We start from the raw sequence: 19,585 nt of genomic DNA, 5'->3' as shown, positions 1-19,585 counted from the left end.
CCCTCCCTCACATTGGCACATTGGCTCCACACACTGAAACAGTAGAGCTGGTGCCGCAATGACAGCAGCCGACAGAGTAGATACCACTTAGTGGCACAGGGACGTCAGCCGCATTCCCCATCCCTCTCGGTTCTCTCCAGACTCCGTGGAGGTAGCATTTCACAATCAGTCAGAGCATGGGCACTGTGCCTCTCCTTGCGTCCTGGGTGGCTTCTGTTTCAGGATCATGGATCCTGCCTCCTGCCTTGCCACCCTGCTGTCCCCTGTTTTTGGTTATGGGACTCGCCTGCTCGTGCCCAGGGGTGGTTGATCTTTGAGGGCGTTTGCTGTGTCGGGTCGGGGTTTCGGCTCGCACCTTTACTGCGGTTGGTCGTTGGCCAGTGCTTGCTGTGGTGCGGTTAGCTCTCTTTCGGGTCTTCCCGTGTTTGGCTGGATCCTGTCCCCCTTCCTCTCGTGATCTCGGCCTGTTTCGGGGTGGTGGCATGCTGTTCTGGTACCGGGCACTTCCCCTTGGTTTGTCCTCTGCCCCGCTGGTTTCGGGTCCCATCCGAGTCCCGTGGTTGGGGGTTCTGGTGTTGCTTTCAGCTTCTGCCTGTGGCTCCGCTAGGCTGCCAGGTCCTGTGAACTTGTGGCTGGTCTTGTGCCTCCTTGGAGCAGGCTCACACGGGACTAGGGTTCGTCTCTGGCCTCCGTCATCCTATGTTTCCTTGTGGGTGCCTTCGGTTGTCACGGTGGTCTCCTGGTACCTCGGTTTCCTTTCGACTGTTGGTTGTGCCCGGCGGAGTTGGTCCTGTGTGGGTTAGTAGTTGGTGGTGCCCGCTTCTTTCCCCTTCTTCTGGGTTGCGGGCCGGGCGCTCGGTTCCCGTCCCTCCCTGTCGGCAGGTGGGTCCTGCGGTCTTCTTTTTCTGGCCTTTCCCGGGTGATTGTGGCCTTTTCGGCCTCTGGGGCTGGGGCAGGGGCTCTAGTTCCCGATTTTGATCGGTGTCTGTCTGGGACTACCTGGTGCTGTGGGCTGGTTCTCCTGTGGGGCCCATGTCTAGTGTGTGTTGTGGCTCTGCATCTTCGGACGCTTCCTTTTTGGGCCAGTGCTCTGCCTTCTGTCACTCGTTCCTTGGCTGGTCTGGGCTTTGCCCCAGTTTTGCTCCGGCCCCGCGGGGGGCTTCTCGTTGCTCTCCTGGGCATTTTCTCCCCTGCTTCGTGCTGTGGGGGGTTTGCGAGGTTCACCACTGTTGCCTTTTTTTTAGCACAATGGTGCTATCCTTGTCTGGGTCACTTTTGTTCTGGTTTGTACCCCCGGTGTTGCCTCTTCGGCCTTTTCGTCCGGGCTGCCGGCATTGCACTTTCCTGGGGTCCCTTTTCTTCCAGGGGTTCTGGGCTTGTTTGGCCTGGCCAGGGCATTTGTCCTCTTGGTGGTGCTCACCTGGGGGCTTTGTCAGTGGCGTCTGCTGCTGCTGTTGGTGGACTTGAGGGCTGTTGCGCGGTGGTCCGTGTTTTGCCTCTGTGGGCGCGGGTTTTTGTCCTGCCCCTGCTTCTTTCTTTCCCGTGGTGGTTTTTGTTTCCAGCGGTGCTTTTGGGTGTCCGAGGGGTGCTGGGACTCCCGGTTCTCCTCTCCCAGGCGGGGCCCTGCGCTTCCGGTGTGGACTTTGTGTCCTTTTCTTCTTTCTCCCTGGTTTTGGGGTCCTGGGCCTGCTGGCTCGGGTGGCTCCCTGGGAGTGTTGACTTGGCTTGGGCTCGTTCGCCCAGCTCTTCTGTCCTTCTCGCCTTGGGTGTGTTTCTGCCTGTGGCTGTTCCTCCCGGTACGCTCCTGGTCCTGTCGGGTCTTCTTTGTTCGGCTGGGCCAGGTCTAGTTGTTGCCCGCCTGGGTGCCTTCTTGTGGGACATTGTTGGGTTGCTCGGTCCCTGTGCGGGGCGGTCTCGCTCCTCCGTGCTGCGTTCCTCTCCTTGTCGGGCTCTCTGTGCTTTCTTCTGCATGGTGGCCTCTGGTGCTTGTTCGCTTACTTTCTGGTGGCTTGGCCTTGGGCCTGGTTCCTTCCGCTCTTTTGAGCTCCGTGGGCGGCCTTGTGGGCCTTCCCTTTTCACTGTTGGCCGGTTGGGTTCCCTTGGTGGCCGGGTGCCTGCCTGGGTCCTCTCCTTGGTGTTGCGCACCCTTCCGAGGGGTCTTTTTTGCGACTGGGGTCCATGTCCTGCCTGTTTGTGTCCTGGCGGGTGGGGTTGTGGTGGCCCTTGTTTTTTGGGGCTTCCTTTGCAACCCTATCCGTTCTTGCGGCTCCTGCCAGTCTGTTTGGTTGCATCTGGTTCCGCTGCCCCGTTCCTCTGGTGGTTTCAGCTCTCCCGCGGTTGGTGGTCCACCGTGCGGTGTTGCTGTGTTTCTGTCTGACTGCGTCTCTTTTCTGCTAAGGCTTTTGTTGGGTCGATGTGGTGGGGATGCCCTCGGTTCCTCTGTCTGGGCTTCTGCTCCCCTCTCGTTTTTGGCTGTCCGTTGGGCGGTCTTGGTGTAATTGGACATGCTTCCTGTTCTGTGGCCTGTTTGCTGTTGCTTTTGGCTCCGTACGGTCTGGTTCCGTACCTTCTCTGTCCCCCTTTGGCTTTTGGTTAAGGTGGATTTTCTGGCGACTCTTCGTGTCTCGAAGGTCCGGGTTTTCGGCCCTTCCAGTGTCTTTCTGTCCTGGGCTGGTTCTTCCTGCTCGTGGTTGCCTCTCTCTTGGGTGGTCCTTCCACTCATCTGGTCTGTTGGGTTTGCCCTCCTCCGTGGGCATCCCTTTCTGGTCCATTGGTTTCTTGTGAGTTTCCATGAAGCCGCTTGGCTTTGGTATGTGCTCACTTTGTTAGTCATGTGGTGAGGAAGACTAACGAGAAAGTAATGCCCCAGTTACTTCCCGGTAATCTTCATTACTCCGAGTATAGTCTTCCTCGCCACATTAGTTCCCATCCCTCCCTACCTGTCTGGCTATCGGGTTCATGTTTGTGCTTGGTAGTTTCAGGCTGAAGGGTTGGGCCGGCCCGCCTCTTATAGAGGTCAGGGGTTTAATGGGGTGGCCATATTGGGAAGGGATGGGAGGCATGGGAGGCTGACTTTTTTGCTTTGGAGGGTTCTGGTGTGGAGCTGAGGCTCACTTTGTTAGTCATATGGCGAGGAAGACTATACTCGGAGTAATGAAGATTACCGGTAAGTAACCGGGGCATTAACACTTAATCCTGTGCATTTCTGGTGCCACTGAACAATATCAGAAACAGAATGGTTCAATGAGAGACTGGGAGAGCATCTAGTGGGCCGGTGCCTCAAAGAAGCTAGCAGCCCCTCTGTCCTGTCAGAAACTCTTCGATCAGAGCACCTCTCCTCATCTAGCCACGGGATATCTCACACATATCGCCTGTAACTCCTTACAACTAAAAGTTAAAAGCAGTGCAAATTCATATAACTGTTCCCTTGTGTGGCCATGCAGCTAGGCGGCCTATGACAGTTAGTGATCGCTGTGCTACTGGCCTTGCAGCAGTGCAACTAATTAGCCTTGGCCTTTTTGCATGGTGTGAGGCTCCTTAGCCTGGAGTCTCCTGGCTTTGTACGACCTGGGAACAGAAGAAAGGGACATGTTTGTTAGGTCTCTGTCTCTGATATGATGTCGTGCTGCTCGTGGGGCTGAATTGCAGTCCATTTAAACCCGGGAGGGTCTGACTGTGCAATCCTTCCCACAATAGACCTTCACTTAAGGGAGCATAGGACTTAGGAAAAGCCTTACGGCTAGAGCGGTTGACCTCAAAGCTGGGGAACCGTGTCCGAGTGCTCAACATCCTGTAATTCTGGGCAAATCACTTAATCTCCCTGTGCCTGACAAGAATGAAAGTGTCCATCTGTAATGAAACTGGTGCTCATGTAAAGTAAAGCGCTCTGATACCTGATATTTTTGGGTCGAGTTCGCGCTATATAAAACTAAAAAAACTAATAATAGTCTATAGTCCGCTTTTGTCTAGCTTGCTGCCTTGGTTTCTGGATAGTTCCTCAAATTTAAGGGTGTTTTTATAGGCACAGTCGGTTGCAGGTAGTGATTGCATTTGCCTGAGAGCAAAGATGAAATTACTTTCGACACCACATAGTGACCTTGTTCAGTTGTAAGGGCTTTTAAATGAGAGAGAGAGGCGTGGTTCAATTAAACCGAGGCTAAGTTGTGTGCCCAACAGGACTTTTTACATTCTAGACGCCGAGAAGTCACACTGGTAAATTCTCCGCTTGTGATAGTAACATGGGGGTTTGCTAGCTCTCAACACGAATCACCGCAATGCATGCCGGAGCTTCCTGGCGAGAGGGCTCCAGCCAAAGCTGACACTAAAATCTGCCGTAAACCCTCAAGTTTAGATTATCCCATAAAATATGTATATAGCCCAGTCACTCATCTGAGTACTGTAAAAGCGAAGATTCTGTTCATGTTTTAAAGGTGACTGTGCTATTTCACTCTGCACATTGTTAATAAACCCTGGGTCACGATTTAGTCCCACATTATTCGAGTTTAGTAATTTCAAGTACCGAGGATGCAATGAATGCCAGTCATGTGTCGTTTGAAAGACTGCTTTTAAAATTAGAAAGCAGATACCGTGCAGCACTCCTCAGCTACTTAAGTGAAGTCCCACGAGTAAAGCGTCCGAATGATAATTTGGTAGCAATTCATCCTGCCATGCAATTACTCACGTATTTCCCCTGTGACATTTCTTAAATTGTTTGAGGTAAGCAATGTTGGCTGATTTGCAGTTGCATGACCTTTACATACTAATCACTTCTATAGCACATGTATGTGTGCACACGTTTGACACCGCTTCTCTTTGTAGCAACATGAGCTTGACTGTGCAAATTCTGGATAACCTCCATGAGCGATCTTGTGGTTAATGCAAGCAATTGCAGATGTTTGAGTGGTTAAGTACAACAGCTATTGTCTGTCTTTTCTGAGCCTTTGCTCTAGTTCTTTGTGATGTAGCTGTGTTGTATCACTGCTTGCTGTAAGTGATAATTAAGGATACTATCTAAGGGAAGAGATTTACTTCTGCTTCTGGCTTAGATTTCTTACTTACCTCGACAGTCACACATTTTTTATTCATAGGTGTAGATCTTGAAAACATACACAGGCATATATTTACACAAGTATGCCTAAAAAATCCAAACCTACCCTAGGCCGATTTTCTTGATTGGAAATCCGTCTCTTCAGTCTTATTGGAAAAGTCTGAATTATTATAAGTATTAGTTGTTTTTTTCCCAGCAGAGGAGAAATTATTTTTCCTTTTAGAAATGCCTTCCTCTGATAATAAGAGCTCATTTCCTTGCACAAAACGCAAACTTAGATCTACTTTTCATAGACTTTACAGTGTGTCTACATTTTGTGTGCAAAAGTTTTGGTAGTGCAAAAAACAACAACTTTGTGGGTTTGCACAAAAGCATCGCCTGGCCTCTCCCACATTTTCCACAAACTTACACAGATCGAAAAGTCTCCCTTTCAGGAAGGCATTTTTACCTAACTCTATGTGCAATTCCGCGTGTACCTCATAACTGTGTGCATCGGAATTTCTATGTTATTAGTGACATAGTCAGTGAGACACACATACCCCGCTTTTCATGAGACTAGGCTTCAGGCTTTCGTTAATGAAACTGATATCTGGTCACTTTCAGATCCCTGCTTAAATGAGGATGGGAAAGCTCTGGCTATTCTCTTAGCACCGGAGTTGCAAGCCCAGGGATGCTCTATATCCTATTGTCTAATGGTCGTCTTCTCTTTTCTTTTTTGACCAAAGTTTTTACTTGAGATATTGGGGATCGTCATGATAGCATTAGAGGGACCTCTTACAGATCATACACAAGTTAATAACTATTGCAACCGTTTCTTCTTCCGCTTCATGTCCTCACAGACCAACCGCTTAAACTGTGATACGATCAACTGCCGCACCTGCAGACCTGTAGATCACCCGAGGGTGCTCCGGTGCAAGAGCAGGTGCAGATGATCAGCGGGGGCGGTGGAAACGTAATCAGTTACACGGATGCCTGTTCACCATTGTGCTCCATTCACTGTTATTTCCTGTCTCCGCAGGCACCTCCACAACAACAAGATCCGCAGCCTGGGGACGCACTGTTTCGATGGGCTACACAGCTTGGAAACCCTGTAAGTCCAGACAACGTGTGGCTTTTGTTTAATTTTGTCTCTTCCTGCAGAGGAGACTGTGCATTCTAGTGGAGTGGAGACATCACAGGCCGCTTCTGTCTGGGGGCACGATATCCATCCCCCTGGGAAGTCGGGGACAGTGGGAACAAGGTACAGCGGAGGCATTTGGAAGTCGGGGACAGTGGGAACAAGGTACATCGGAGGCATTTGGCTGTTGGCTGTTGGCGGCCATTGATTAAAACCTGATTTCAGCAAGGCTAGCTCTGTGATGGAGTGCCTGAACTCAGTGAATGAGATTAGAAAGGCAGTTCTGTAGTCATTGATTCTATGAATTCCTAGAACCATGACAATAAGAAGTGTGTGATTGTGATAGCCCGAAAGATCTACAGACTTGTTACTCAAAGCACGCCATGTTTACTCTATATTTCAACCATGTGTGAGCCTACACCATGACTTCCATCTTGGAACATACAGCTAAGCTCAGACAACCAACTCAATCCGGGACCTTCAGTAGAATCCCTATCAAAGCTACAATGGCAACTTGTTGTATTCAATTGCAATGGCCATGTGTGTTTCTATAAGTGTGTGTGTGCGGTGTCAATGACAATTTGGTCCTATCATGTATACCTCCAATGTAGTCACTCGCAACCTCAAGGACAGATTCAGTATCCCCATTTCCCTGCCATCAATGTGCCACGGAGGCAGACTGAAAGCCCATACTAGTCACTATGTCCGTCCCTAATTGCAACTGATTATTCGATGGGGGGCTTGCAAATTGTACTGTGTTGTCTTGAGTAGCAGGGGCCCTGGTAATTTCTGAGCACAGCATGTTTTGCGTGGGTTGGAGGTGGAGCTGCACTCTCATGTAAAGCTTGGGACTGCACGACACCTATCACATAAAAGATGCTTTAACGTTGCCTTCCTCTTTTTCCACTGACTTCCACCCCATTCACCCCTTTTGTGCTCCATAATCCTTATAAGAACTGCCCACCCCTAGAGTTGAACTACACCTTTTAAGGGTGTAAAGATCTACCTTGCACCTCAGTGATTTTTTTACATTTTCTTTATATTCTGCTGAAAAAATAATCACAGTAAGTACCAGTGCAAAACATCCTCCCGCTGATTTTCCTTTCTGTGCCTTTAGGCTCTACACCCTCACAAAACCTGAGTCTCCCTAGTGGGCCACTGTTCATCTTGGCCTCCCCTCGCGCTGCACATGGGATCTTGCTATTTACCACAAACTGTAGTGTGCCGACCATGTGATACTCGTTTTTACCACTCTGCAAGCACCGGTCACATGATATTTGTATTTACTTCTCCCTGAGCTCCTCTGGTCATGAGGTGGTGGATCACAACCTATTTATGTCTGGTGCTATTCTTGTTGGTATATAAGACAGTGCTAGGTGCAGTCACTTTTTACCACTAAATTATGAAGGCATGATTGTGGAGGTGGTAATGTTGACAGTAATTTTTGTGCATATTTTTTGTTATATCTTGTTGTGTTGGAGATATGTTGAGTTGTTGTGCACTCTTGTGCTGCATTATTGTATTTTGTTGTTGCTCTACTGTTCTGTTGCTGTGCTGGCTGCAGTCTATTTTCACTGTTTTGCTGTGTACTCATGTTTTTGTTGTGTTGTTATTTTGCTTTGCATTATGTTGTGATCTGTCATTACTCTAGAGGTGTCATCAAATACTGCTATATTTCTAGCCAAAATCAGTACATTCCTCTAAAGTTCCATTAACAAACTACCATTCACCACTGTCTTTGATCCTCATTACAAGTAGGGCAGAGTAGAGTCTGCATTTACCGCACGCGCTAAATACCGTTACCCCAAGAGGAGGTATTTCCTGGTGTAGTATTTACCTTCTTTTCTGAGATTTTAGGTTTAAATCATGTTTTAATAATTTTGAACATCAAATTATAGACAGTAAAGAATACCTCACATTTTCTGAGATTTTAGCATGAAAATGGGGTACATCATGCAAAATTGTTTTTTAACACACCAAAAGCATTTTTAAAAAGTGTCTTTTTTCTGGCCTCCCCCAGCCCCTCACCAATTTTGATCGGTTTGAGCTGCCAGAATCTAGCAAGAGAATACTGCAAGTGTGTGATAATTATCACACAACTTGAAACTCTGATCCCTGTGTACACTCTTGCTTGTACAGGGATCGGAATTTAGCCCTGAACTCGTGAGGAAGTGATAAAATAGTACTGCTCCAGTTCTTCAGCTATTTGGGACACCAGACAGCCCAAACTGTGGCAGAGACTATGTCTTAAATTACCACTTCAAGCACTCAACGACTGTGACTCAGGCCTTGATGCTGGTATTTGCGACTCAAAGAACTCAGCCATTCAAGTGTCTCTCCTTGTTATCACTCACCAGGCTAATCGCATTGTTCTCCCTTTACCCCTACACGCAGCACAGAATCATGTGGATTTTCCACTTTACTGCTATCGCCATCTCTTAATGAGCACCAATAAAAGGCACTCACATTACGTTTTCAAACCTCAATAATAACAAAAACATCTCACACATCATTAATTATGCTTTCGGCCTTCCACTGTATTTCTCTGTTAATTCATTACAAGCGTTAATCCTTCCATGACTCTAATTTCCAAAACCTTTTTGTGTTTTTAAATATCTGAAAAAAACTATGGATATTTATATCACAATTCTTATAACAAGCATTGGCAAAGCCAATATGTCTGGCATTAGCAGCCAGCCTTCTCAATAATTGTTTAGTTTTGTGATCGTTTTTGTAAAACGTTATTGTTGGTAAAACTATCAGGCCATTATCCATCTAAGAGATAAATATTGGCTAAAACAATTCCCTTTATTGGTTTCTAAAAGCACACATTGGCATATTAGTCTCTGCTACTTAAAATAACTATTTTGTATATTGATGTCCTCTGTGTGAAAGGGCAGAATCTCATCACTCAGAGTGAAGTTGTCCAGAGGCTGAATTTGATTGACCCACTGCCCCATGCTACATGCTGGAGTGGGTGGAAGAAAATGCTAATCAAACAATAATGTATGAATGGATGAAGAGGCCTTGCCTATCTAATGCCAGGCCTAAAAATGTTGGACACTTACATGTCAAAATATATCTTCCTGGGAATTTTGAGGATTTACAGAGGCATACCTTGAATTGGCCTACTTAGTATGACTCTTGTATGGATTTACCTAACAGTTGTCATTTTTTATTTGTTTTATGTTGCTATGACTACCTTAAATTAGCTAGAGGTGGGGAACTGCTGCAGCCTGCTGCAATTGTAGAGTAGAGAAGACATGCTCTGCTGCCCCCAGTCTGTGTTGTGCTGTAGTAGCACTCAGCGGCAGCTCCTCCGCTATGGCAGAGGAGCATCACCCACCCTGCCAGCAGCCCAAAATGTAAATGATAATAAAACCTTGTTTATTATCGTTTTATTTTTGCTCCCGAAGACGAGACTTGGGGCAGGGCCAGGGGACAAGCACTAGGGGGAGTGTTTTGCACTGTTATCAGTGCACATGACGGTTTGGATGGCCGTGTAAGGACGGCCAAACCATCATGCGCACTGAAGCTTTCTCCAACTCGAGCTGTGTTGCCGGGTTGGAGGGAGCAGGCAGAGGCTTCCAGTCCAACTGGGAGCACAAATCAAGGGCCCTCACACCAATCCTAACACTGCTCTCATGCTGCCAGCAGCATGAAAGCTCCATCAGGATTGGCTGCAGTGGACTCTGGGAGCCTGTCACTGCAGTGGAGAGGAGCTTGATGCGGCGGTGTGGCAGGTAAGGGTTTTTTGTTTTTCTTTATTTGTTATGCAATCTGTCCATCCCCATTTCCACCCCGCCACTCTAGCATGACACCGGCTGCTACTGGTGGCACTCTTAGCGATCGTGGTCATGGTGGCTATGACAATTTTATAGCTCAGACCACAAAGCTTGTCTAAATTGTGTGTAGGCTATAATCAACGTTACTTTCCATTTTCTAAACCCACCATGTTATGCCTGTCAAACCAGGTAATGCTTCTCCATATGTTGGTTTGAAAGCAGCTTCATAGCAAATTTCCAGCCCTACTTCAGATGTAAAGTGGACAAAATGGATTTTAAGACTTGCATCTAATGCATGTGTATTGTATCCTGGGTAACCCTTTTCCTTATTCCTTATTCAATGGGGTCAGCCTTATCGGTTTGACTCTTCTGCTGCCTTCCAGAACAGAAGGAACTCTCGCCAGCAGCCACAGTCTATTCAACGCTCAGTTTAAACATTACTAAGCACGAGATGCAGAGCTCAGGAGGGTGAACTATCTTGATGTAAGTGTGACAATAGCGTCCGCCTGCCTCCAAAACTCTTGTGGCAAATATAGTCCTGCAAAGAAAAAATGCGAATGAGGAGGAATATGCTACTTACCAGTATGCATCTGTTCTTGGCATGTAGAGCTGCAGATCTATACACTGTGCATAGATCGCCATCTGGTGTTGGGCCCGGATGTTTGCAGTTTGTTTTTCTTCTTGGACAGTCTTTGGAAGTCACGAGTTCGGTGACTCCTCCTTCGGTCCGTACTGCGCATGGGCTTCGGCTCCATCCTCAGATTGTTTTTCGCCAGCATGGAAAAGATGGAGCGTAGTGATAATAGTAAGAAACTGTTCTGCTTGGGTTTTCTCAACCCGCTCAGCAGAGCCTCTCTAACCCAAACCAGAACGTTACCCCCTCCCTAGGGCCTATTTACACCTAAATAACCACATATATGTACCACCTAAGGACAGGGAATTCCTACTATATATACCAAGACCTACAAGTCACAGCCTCGCGGTCCCAAATGGACCCAGGACTTCCTGCCCAGACGGCAGCCACAGACTTCCTGCCCAGACGGCAGTCACAGCCTCGCGGTCCCAAATGGACCCAGGACTTCCTGCCCAGACGGCAGCCACAGCCTCGCGGTCCCAAATGGACCCAGGACTTCCTGCCCAGACGGCAGCCACAGCCTCGCGGTCCCAAACGGACCCAGGACTTCCTGCCCAGACGGCAGCCACAGCCTCGCGGTCCCAAACGGACCCAGGACTTTCTGCCCAGACGGCAGCTTTAGACAAGTCACAGCCTCGCGGTCCCAAACGGACCCAGGACTTCCTGCCCAGACGGCAGCCACAGACTTCCTGCCCAGACGGCAGTCACAGCCTCGCGGTCCCAAATGGACCCAGGACTTCCTGCCCAGACGGCAGCCTTAGCACGAGTTCATCCTATAATTACCACAACATCAGTGTTACTATATATCAGATCACACAAAGACAGCTAGTTGAGCACAACTTGTTCCCCAGTTCAAAGGGCTCCTTTCTCCCTCATTCAGTTACCACCTACCTGATCAGGATTAACATCTGTTCATGTTAAGTCACAGCTGACTAGAAGAATAGGTTACCCTCTTACACAAGAACACGTAGCACATATTGCTTTACTACAAACTGAATACTTTATTTAGTTATTACATGCACACTCACGGAACATAATATGTATCACATAACCTGCAAAGAAAAGTGAAAGATTAAGTTGTACACTCTAATAGTAAGGGGTTGACATCACCTTGGTCGTATGTAGCCTGCACTCAATGGTCATCTAGATTCCCTTCTCGTCTGCGCCTCGGCTTCGCCTGGAAGTCACACCTCCGCAATCACGGGTTTACTCCCGTCTCCCTCTCCGAGTCACTGGGACCTCTTCCTCATCGGCTACTCTCTTCTCTTTGGAATATCTATCTCTCGGTTTTTCTCCACCTCCAAGTTTGTCATCTGTCTTCCCTGGAATAAGTAGCAGCTTTACTACTAACGGCCAGGTGCCGCCCATGGACAAGAAGCAAGTGCCAGTATCTGCCTCAAACTTTTACTAATATAGACGTGCATTTCCTCATGGAAAATTCCAGCCCGTAACCTGCCGCCCACCAAATTCTTGTACCTCCCCGTGCCAAGGACACGTTCCCAGCCGGCCGGCCTGATGTAGTGTCTTCGGCATGAAGAAAAATACAATCCTTCGATAAGGGCCGGCCTGAACTGGTTCTCTCCAAGCGAATAACACCTCCTAACTAAAACACTGCCTATGACCTAGAAACATCCCGAGCTGCCAGAGCAGGAGGAAAGATGGAGTCTCTCCCGTTTAAGGCCTACCAGGCCTGAATTCAGCACGGCTCCATGAAATACCCTCACTACAGAACAGATTACCCCTAATGCTAACGAATCTATCCCCTAGGATATATATATGCAAACCCTGATCTATGGGGAAGAACACAGGATCATGTCGAAGTGCCTAATAAATAGGCTCTATACACTACTCTAACCCTTAGACTTGAATGGAAAGAGACTGAAGTCACCTAAATCACCCTTCAACACAATAAGACCGGAAAAATCGAGCAGTACATTTCACCCTTGACTTCAGTCTATTATACATTCATTAAATGGAGCTAACATCTGTGGAAGAATAATATGAAACAAAGCTAACTGATCTATGTCTAGTACCAAGTGTGCAGAATTGAAATAATGAAGGAATACACTGAATAAAGCAACAGATAGAAATCAAAACAGCAACAGCAATCAAAATACCACCTAATATTTGGCGTAGCGCGTGTATATCAGGTAACCAATTAAAGAGCCAGTCAAACCAGCCTGGTCAATGTGTTTTCTAACTTCTTCTGTTAAGTCACGCAACTTGTCGATGTGAGCACGAATGGATTGTGTATGGTCAGACAAGTTAAAACAACAGAGACCTTCGAAGTCCGAGCAATCATGTCCATGTTTAAGCAAAAGATAATCAATGGCTGCTCTATTTTGCAAAATGGCCCTACGTTCACCCTGGGCGTCTAATAGCATGTCAGACAAAATTGTAGAAGTATGATTAATAGATTTCACCATCCAGCAGGCCATTTTCCCAATAGATTTGGCATTATAAACCGCCAAAGCAGGAACACCAATAATTGAAACAGCTAAGCTAAGGTATTCAGACTTGGAATATAAATGCAAAGATGGGTCACAATCCTCCTGTAACATTACAGTATCTCGAAGCACACGAGAGTTGGCATTCGGGTGCGATGCAAACATCAACAAACTGAGTCTCGTAATGGCACAAGGGCCTCCGGAAATGTTTGCAGGGACAAATGGCCAGGAAGTATTACCACATGAGAAAAGCCATCCGGCAGGTAGTAACATCGTGCGATAGTGACTGGGGGTAACTACCAAGCTATTACAAGTCATATTGTTCTGAACTGAAACACATGCGGTCGGTGTCCTTTGAAAGCACAAAGTCCGTTCGTGAGCGGTAAATGAAGTGGCGCCTTTTAGTTTGAGGCGTAGACATTCAGAGATCGCACTAGGATTACACGTAAGAAAGAAGCACAAATCACCTTGTGTGATATTATAAGTAAGTATTTGGGACTGGATGGGGGTTTGCTCGTTCGGCAATTCAATACATAGGGGGCAATATACATGGGTAGCAAAATCACCCAGGAGAATATTGGGACGGGCCTTCAAGACATTAAAAATATGAGTTAAAGTTTCCCATGAGGCGGGGACAGCAACCAGGCAGGTCGCCAGAATGTCATGGACAGATCTCATCGGTGTCAAACAGAAGTGAGGGGCGTCAGTCACCCTTTTGGCAAGTGCGGTCCAAAAGTTCGATGATGAATCCCATGCAGCGAAGGAACGCAACACTCGGGTTCCCAGTTCATCCCGGGTTGATAGGATCCCTCCTTTCTCGTCGTACCAGTCCGAAAACAGTCCGGCTCCGACACATCCTGCAGCAACAATCCAAAGAATGATCTGAAAGAGAACCAAATACAGGCATTAATCATTCTCGTAAATAACATTTATCAGCCGGGACCGCTTCCCAGCTATCTTTCCCTGGTCTCATAACCAAAATGGTATTATCCTGACCGGTGGCAATGACCTCTGCTTGTTCAGGGGGATTCTTAGGCGACTGCACCCAAACTCTGGCCCCAGGATTATCCGTGGAGCCAAAACCTTTCTGGCCACGTACAGTTAGCAACGTTGGAGCAGTGCCTTTCATTAATATACCACTGAAAACAGGCATTATGAGTAATTGAGCCACTCGGTCAGTGCGATGTATCAGTAAGTCAATCTCACTGCTATTCAGCAGGAGCACCTTAATCTCTCCCTGATAATCACTGTCGATAATTCCTCCAAGCACCTGAATGCCTTTTACAGCCAGCCCCGATCTAGGGGCGATCAATCCGAAGTTTCCAGGTGGTATCTGAACACCAACACCTGTCTCTATGATGACTCGATCTCTACTTTTTATAACAATGTCATCCATAGCATGCAAGTCTAAACCTGCCGACCCTGGGGTCGCTCTACATGGAGCCAAAGCTCCGGGAGTAATTTCCCAATACATCACGGTTTCTCTGATTTCATTAGGCATAGCCTCAGCATTCGGGGGAAACAAACGCATGAGTGGAGATTCAGCATTTAAAAAAGGACGATTGTTCAAAATCAATAGTGCTTGGGGCAAAAAGTCTCGCCAATTTTTATACTTGTCATCCGTTAACTTACGCAGCTGGTCCTTTAGCAGGCCATTCAATCTCTCCACCAGGCCCGAGGCCTGTGGGTAGTAGGGGATATGGAATATCCATTCAATATTGTTTTCCGCACAGAACTCCTGTACCAATCTTCCACGAAAATGGGATGCATTATCAGATTGAATTTGGAATGGCACACCATAGTACATCATAATTAATTCTAATGTTTTAATGGTATTCAATTGGGTAGCTTGCTTACAGGGAAGGGCTACCAGCAGGCCACTGTATGTATCAACAATAGTGCAAACATATTGACAATTCCTACTCATGGGAAGTGGACCAATGTAATCGATCTGCCAAATTTGAGCGGACAATTTGCCGCGATGTAAATGACCTTTAACAATTTGGGGCACCTTACGCCGTCTGATATGCTGACAAACGGGGCAGTGTAAAATAACATTTTTGATTAAATCTAAGGGAATATAAATTCCTCGATCAGCAGCCCACCTGCTAGTGGCCTTCTCTCCAAAATGTCCTGCCTTCTGGTGTGCCCATTTCGCCAATCCCGCAATATCAGAATCTTGCCTGTCCACCACTGCCTCAGCAATTTTAGACTCCTCATCTGCAATGTTATGAAAAAATTTGTCAAGAGAATCTATCGGGGTGTGAGCGTCCACATGGAAGATTGTAACAGTACTCTGTGGGAGCATCTCCCAAATTTCTTGCCATAACTCTTTTCCCCATAATTCTTTGGAATGTAACTTCCAATTATGGGAATGCCAAGTTGGCAACCAAACAGCCAGTCCATTGGCAGTAGACCAAGAATCAGTGAAAATATGACATGTACCAGGTAACTCTTGTTTCAAAACTTGGTAAACAGCGTAAAGCTCGGCAAATTGGCTGCTTTTACCTTCACCAGTTGTGCTCAACAATTTCTGTGTGATCGGATTATAGGACACCGCCTTCCAGTGCCGTGTCATCCCTATAAACCTCGCTGAACCATCAGTGAACCAAACATGGCTTCTTTCCGCTGCGGACAAATCATCAAAAGGTTTACCCCACTTGACAGGAGACTCCTGTGCTAAAGGTACGGAACATTCACTCTCAGTCTCAGTCGATGGCGCTCGCGCCACCTGCTCATGTAAAGAAGCAACTCCTTTCGGGCCCACACGTGCCCTATCTTGTATGTACCATTTCCATTTAATCACACTCGCCTCTTGAGCGTGTCCAATTCGGTGAGTTTTCGGCGAACTCAGGACCCACTGCATGATAGGAATTTCCGGACGCAGAACTATATCATGTTCCAAAGTCAATTGCTCGGTATCCACCAGAGCCCAATAACAAGCAAGTAACTGTTTCTCAAAGGGTGTGTAACGCTCACCAGCATCAGGTAACTTTTTGGTCCAAAAACCTAACGGTACTTTACTCCTGCCTTGTTTCTGCCACAAACTCCAATTTGCATAAAGGCCCTGTACAGACACATTCAAATCCACGTCACCATCACGTACAGGTAGGCTGTCCGGAAGTCGGTTAAAACCGATTGTGCTCGACATTACCCTACCGGCTGCAAATCAGCTGACCCGGTTTAAACCGAGTATCGCTGATTTTTCACATTTGTTGCACTGCTTGGCAACTTGAGGGAGCCAAAGCAGTACAAAACAGCACCCAAGCTACGCATCGGTAATTCCAATGTACTATCTCACCCTCCTTCCGCTGTTCATGGTGTTCTTTGCTCCCTTCCCCCCTCCTCCTGCTATCCCTGGCCATGCTTGCTCATACCGCCCCCCTCCCAGTGTCCGTAGCTTTGCTGCTCACCATTCCGCTCCCGTCCTATGCCGACTAATCTCACCTTTGGCAAAAGAAAATCTATGCATTCGCCTAACTCGAATCGGGCCTGCCGGAGGCACACATAACTGCAGCAGGCGCCTTGATCACAATTCAGCTCTGCTTTCTGGTCACTTAATTGGAGTGCTTCTAGCTGTGCAGTGAGTCTCCTCCTCTCCTGCCCCCAGTTTCATTTACGAGAGGCGCATTTGTCCCTCCAGGGGGTCCATTCTCTGCTGGGAGCAAAGTCCTCAACGTTAACATCTGAGGAAAGGTACTTGATTGAACCCCCGACTGATGGCTCTGTTACAAATTAAAACCACTCTATTTCTTTGTTGATGCAACAATCGTATTCACTACTCTTTTTTCTATTTTTATTTGTGCAACATTTAAGCTCTGGGGTTAGTTCGCAAATTGTTCATTTGGAATCGCTGCTGGCTCCGTGTTGCTATTAGGAAAGGAACCGTACGCAGCACGATGGCTTCGGTTCAGTTAATCCCTTGGGGCATTTACTGAAATCGGGGCTCATGTTACACAGAGGCATGCAACCTTATGTGAAGGTGACAAGGTCATTAAATTAATCAGATAATTTAAGGAATCCCTCGGCTCGCCTCACTGGCCAGGATATTTCTTTGGGCTGCTGGCTCGAGGCAAAGACAGCTGAAGCACTAGTGCGTCTTGTGGGAGGTGCAACGTGATTCAGTGGTTAAAACTGGCTCAACATTTCAGCTGCTTATGCTCGTCCTGCGGTATGGATGGGTCCTTTTAGTTATGCATCGTGGGATCAGCATTTCAGCAGTCTATCTACGTCTTCCAGGAAGGCAAAGCATGTTTTAGTTGGTAATGGTTAGCTCAGCATTTCATCAATCTTATGTACGTTTTACAAGACGGAGGGTTTAACATGTTCGTTAATACCATACATGCCAACATTTCAGAAGCGCAAAGTGGGAGATTTTATTAAGAAAATCGGGAGAATGGGGCCTTGAATCGGGATACTGTCATGTACGGGCTTTGGAAGTGTGCTGCTGCAGGACTGGACATTTGAAACGCAAATGCACGTTTTTTTCTTCCCTTTCAGAAGCATGGAGCGCAATGACAGGCAGAGAGAGGGTGATGCAAGTGTTCTGTACTCACTGGTCTGGCAGGTTGCTGGCAGTGCATATACCAACCCCCACCTGTGTGGCAGCCCAGGCACACACACAGCCGCCTGAGTACTTCACAGGTCTTTAAAAGACCATTCGCTTGTTAATGGGGCTTAGTTGGTTTTTCACCCCTTCTAGAGCCTCTGCTCGCCACTCTGACTATTGCTGGAAGAATTAACAAGTTACACAATACCAAGCCCTGTCTGCTGATACCCAGAGGAATCGGGGATTTGCTTGCAGGAATCGGGAGGCGGGAGACTAGCCGTGAAATCGGTAGTCTCCCGCCTGAATCGGGAGGGTTGGCATGTACGGTTAATACTGGTTGGCTCAGTATTTCAACATTCTTTGTATTTTGTTTTTATCCCCTGCCTCTCATATAAATATAATTCAATATACACCTCGCCTGTTTTTGCCGCGTGAATAAAAACCTGAGGTTAGGAAATATTAATAACGTGTGCAGGCAGAGCTTTGGTACATTTAAGTTGACATCTGTACATTCTACAGTACCGTGAGGCGTCCTCAGGGCCACATTAAGCAGGTAGCCGCATTGGCCTCAGAGTATACACACAAGCCAAGCATACAAACACAGCAGGGAAGTGAATCCCTACTACAAAAAAATAATAAACACGCAAGTCAGAAAATAGGGGTGTAGTGCAACATATAAGCAAGTCACTTAGGCGAGCATTGTAGCATCAAGGCACGTCACAAAAGGGAGTACCTCACAATATCCACGTAAATAACAATTGGGGGGTTAGTTGTGAAATATGGCTAGGTCATAATAGGAGTGCTAAACAATATGCTGGCAACCCCAAAAGAAGATCTTTATAACACGCAAGCAGAGCACAAAACTAGCTGTTTCATAGCTAAAGAGAAAACCTCAAAAGCGGCACATTCTATATAAGGGCACTGAAAAGGGGTACATTCAAATATAGGGAAAGTCACAAAAGGGCCGCTTTATTGCTTACAGGAAGGGCATTATGGGGCAGGTGGCTGTCAAGCTGCAACCGTGGACCCATTTCACACGCACATTTTGCCTTTATGTACACAGTTTGGTTTCAAAATTCTGTCTCCTATGCTATCCCTTTGAGTGGTGCTGGGGGGTGTGGAGCACAAAACTTCCCTCTTCCTGTAACAGAGAGGTGGCTCAGTGCCTTTTAACAATTTTAAAATTAACAGCCTGGCTGCTCAGCACCACTTAGGAAGAAAGACCACAGCCCCGCCCCCACACATTTACATTTCCTGTAACTACACTTGATAATTACCGAAGGCAAATCTCTCCAGAAAGCTGCATAAATAGGCGAGGGGAAGAAGGAAGGTTCTGTGGGTGGGCTGGTTATGGGCCAAGTGGGCTAGTTTTTTGAAAGAACACTTGCCACTTTCTGTCCCAAAGTAGCATTTCAGAATCCTCATCAAGTGGTTCTCACAAGGCCTCAGTGATAAAGCGTGTGAGTGATGCTGTCCACCCTCCAGCAGTCACCACCGAGACCACAGAGGGGTAGGAGTGTCTCGGAGCTCTAAGTACTTGACTCGTTCCTTGAGAGGACATGGTGGCTGCTACCGATGTCTAACCACGCCATCATCTGGCATCAACAAACGAGGTTCCCTAACAAGCCTTTGTATTTGTAGCAATGCACCTTTCATATGCTGCTACACTTTTAATCTGTTGGCAGAGTGCTTATATATGTTAATGGTGTACCTTGAATCTAGATCTGTTGGCACAGTGCCTTGCATCTCTTTGGAGCTCCCTGCACTGAACAACTCCAAATGTATTATCCATGTTCAGCTCATACACACATCTGGCAACTATGGTCGGATCATTGTCAACCCTTTTCCTTGACCAGCCTCTATCAGGGTCCATTCCTGGAACAAACAGCCTCTCTGGCGGCAACAGAAAACCCAGAAGACTAGATGTTTGAACAAGATAGCTGGTGCCTCACTTGTGGGCCTGTGCATAGAGTGGGTGTTTTTATGCTGACTACACTCCTGTCTCA

The 19,585-nt window shown here is 47.1% G+C and overlaps 1 protein-coding gene across 2 annotated transcripts in view; it reads left to right on the top strand.

Annotated features, from left to right (window-relative positions):
- The window catches only part of LGR6 (leucine rich repeat containing G protein-coupled receptor 6), a 1,163,733-nt gene that overhangs the window by 798,309 nt on the left and 345,839 nt on the right, over positions 1-19,585 (top strand). For both annotated transcript variants that reach the window (XR_014978909.1, XM_085645134.1), the window contains exon 6: positions 6,066-6,137. Coding sequence is in view for 1 of the 2 variants with exons in the window: in XM_085645134.1 (XP_085501260.1) it covers positions 6,066-6,137 (72 nt within the window). In the remaining variant the exon portion in view is untranslated. The remainder of the gene's footprint in view (positions 1-6,065; positions 6,138-19,585) is intronic.

The sequence above is a fragment of the Triturus cristatus genome, chromosome 1_1 (assembly GCF_964204655.1).
Source record: "Triturus cristatus chromosome 1_1, aTriCri1.1, whole genome shotgun sequence".
NCBI classification, from domain to species: Eukaryota; Metazoa; Chordata; class Amphibia; order Caudata; family Salamandridae; genus Triturus; species Triturus cristatus.
This window is presented reverse-complemented; position numbering and strand designations above follow the sequence as displayed.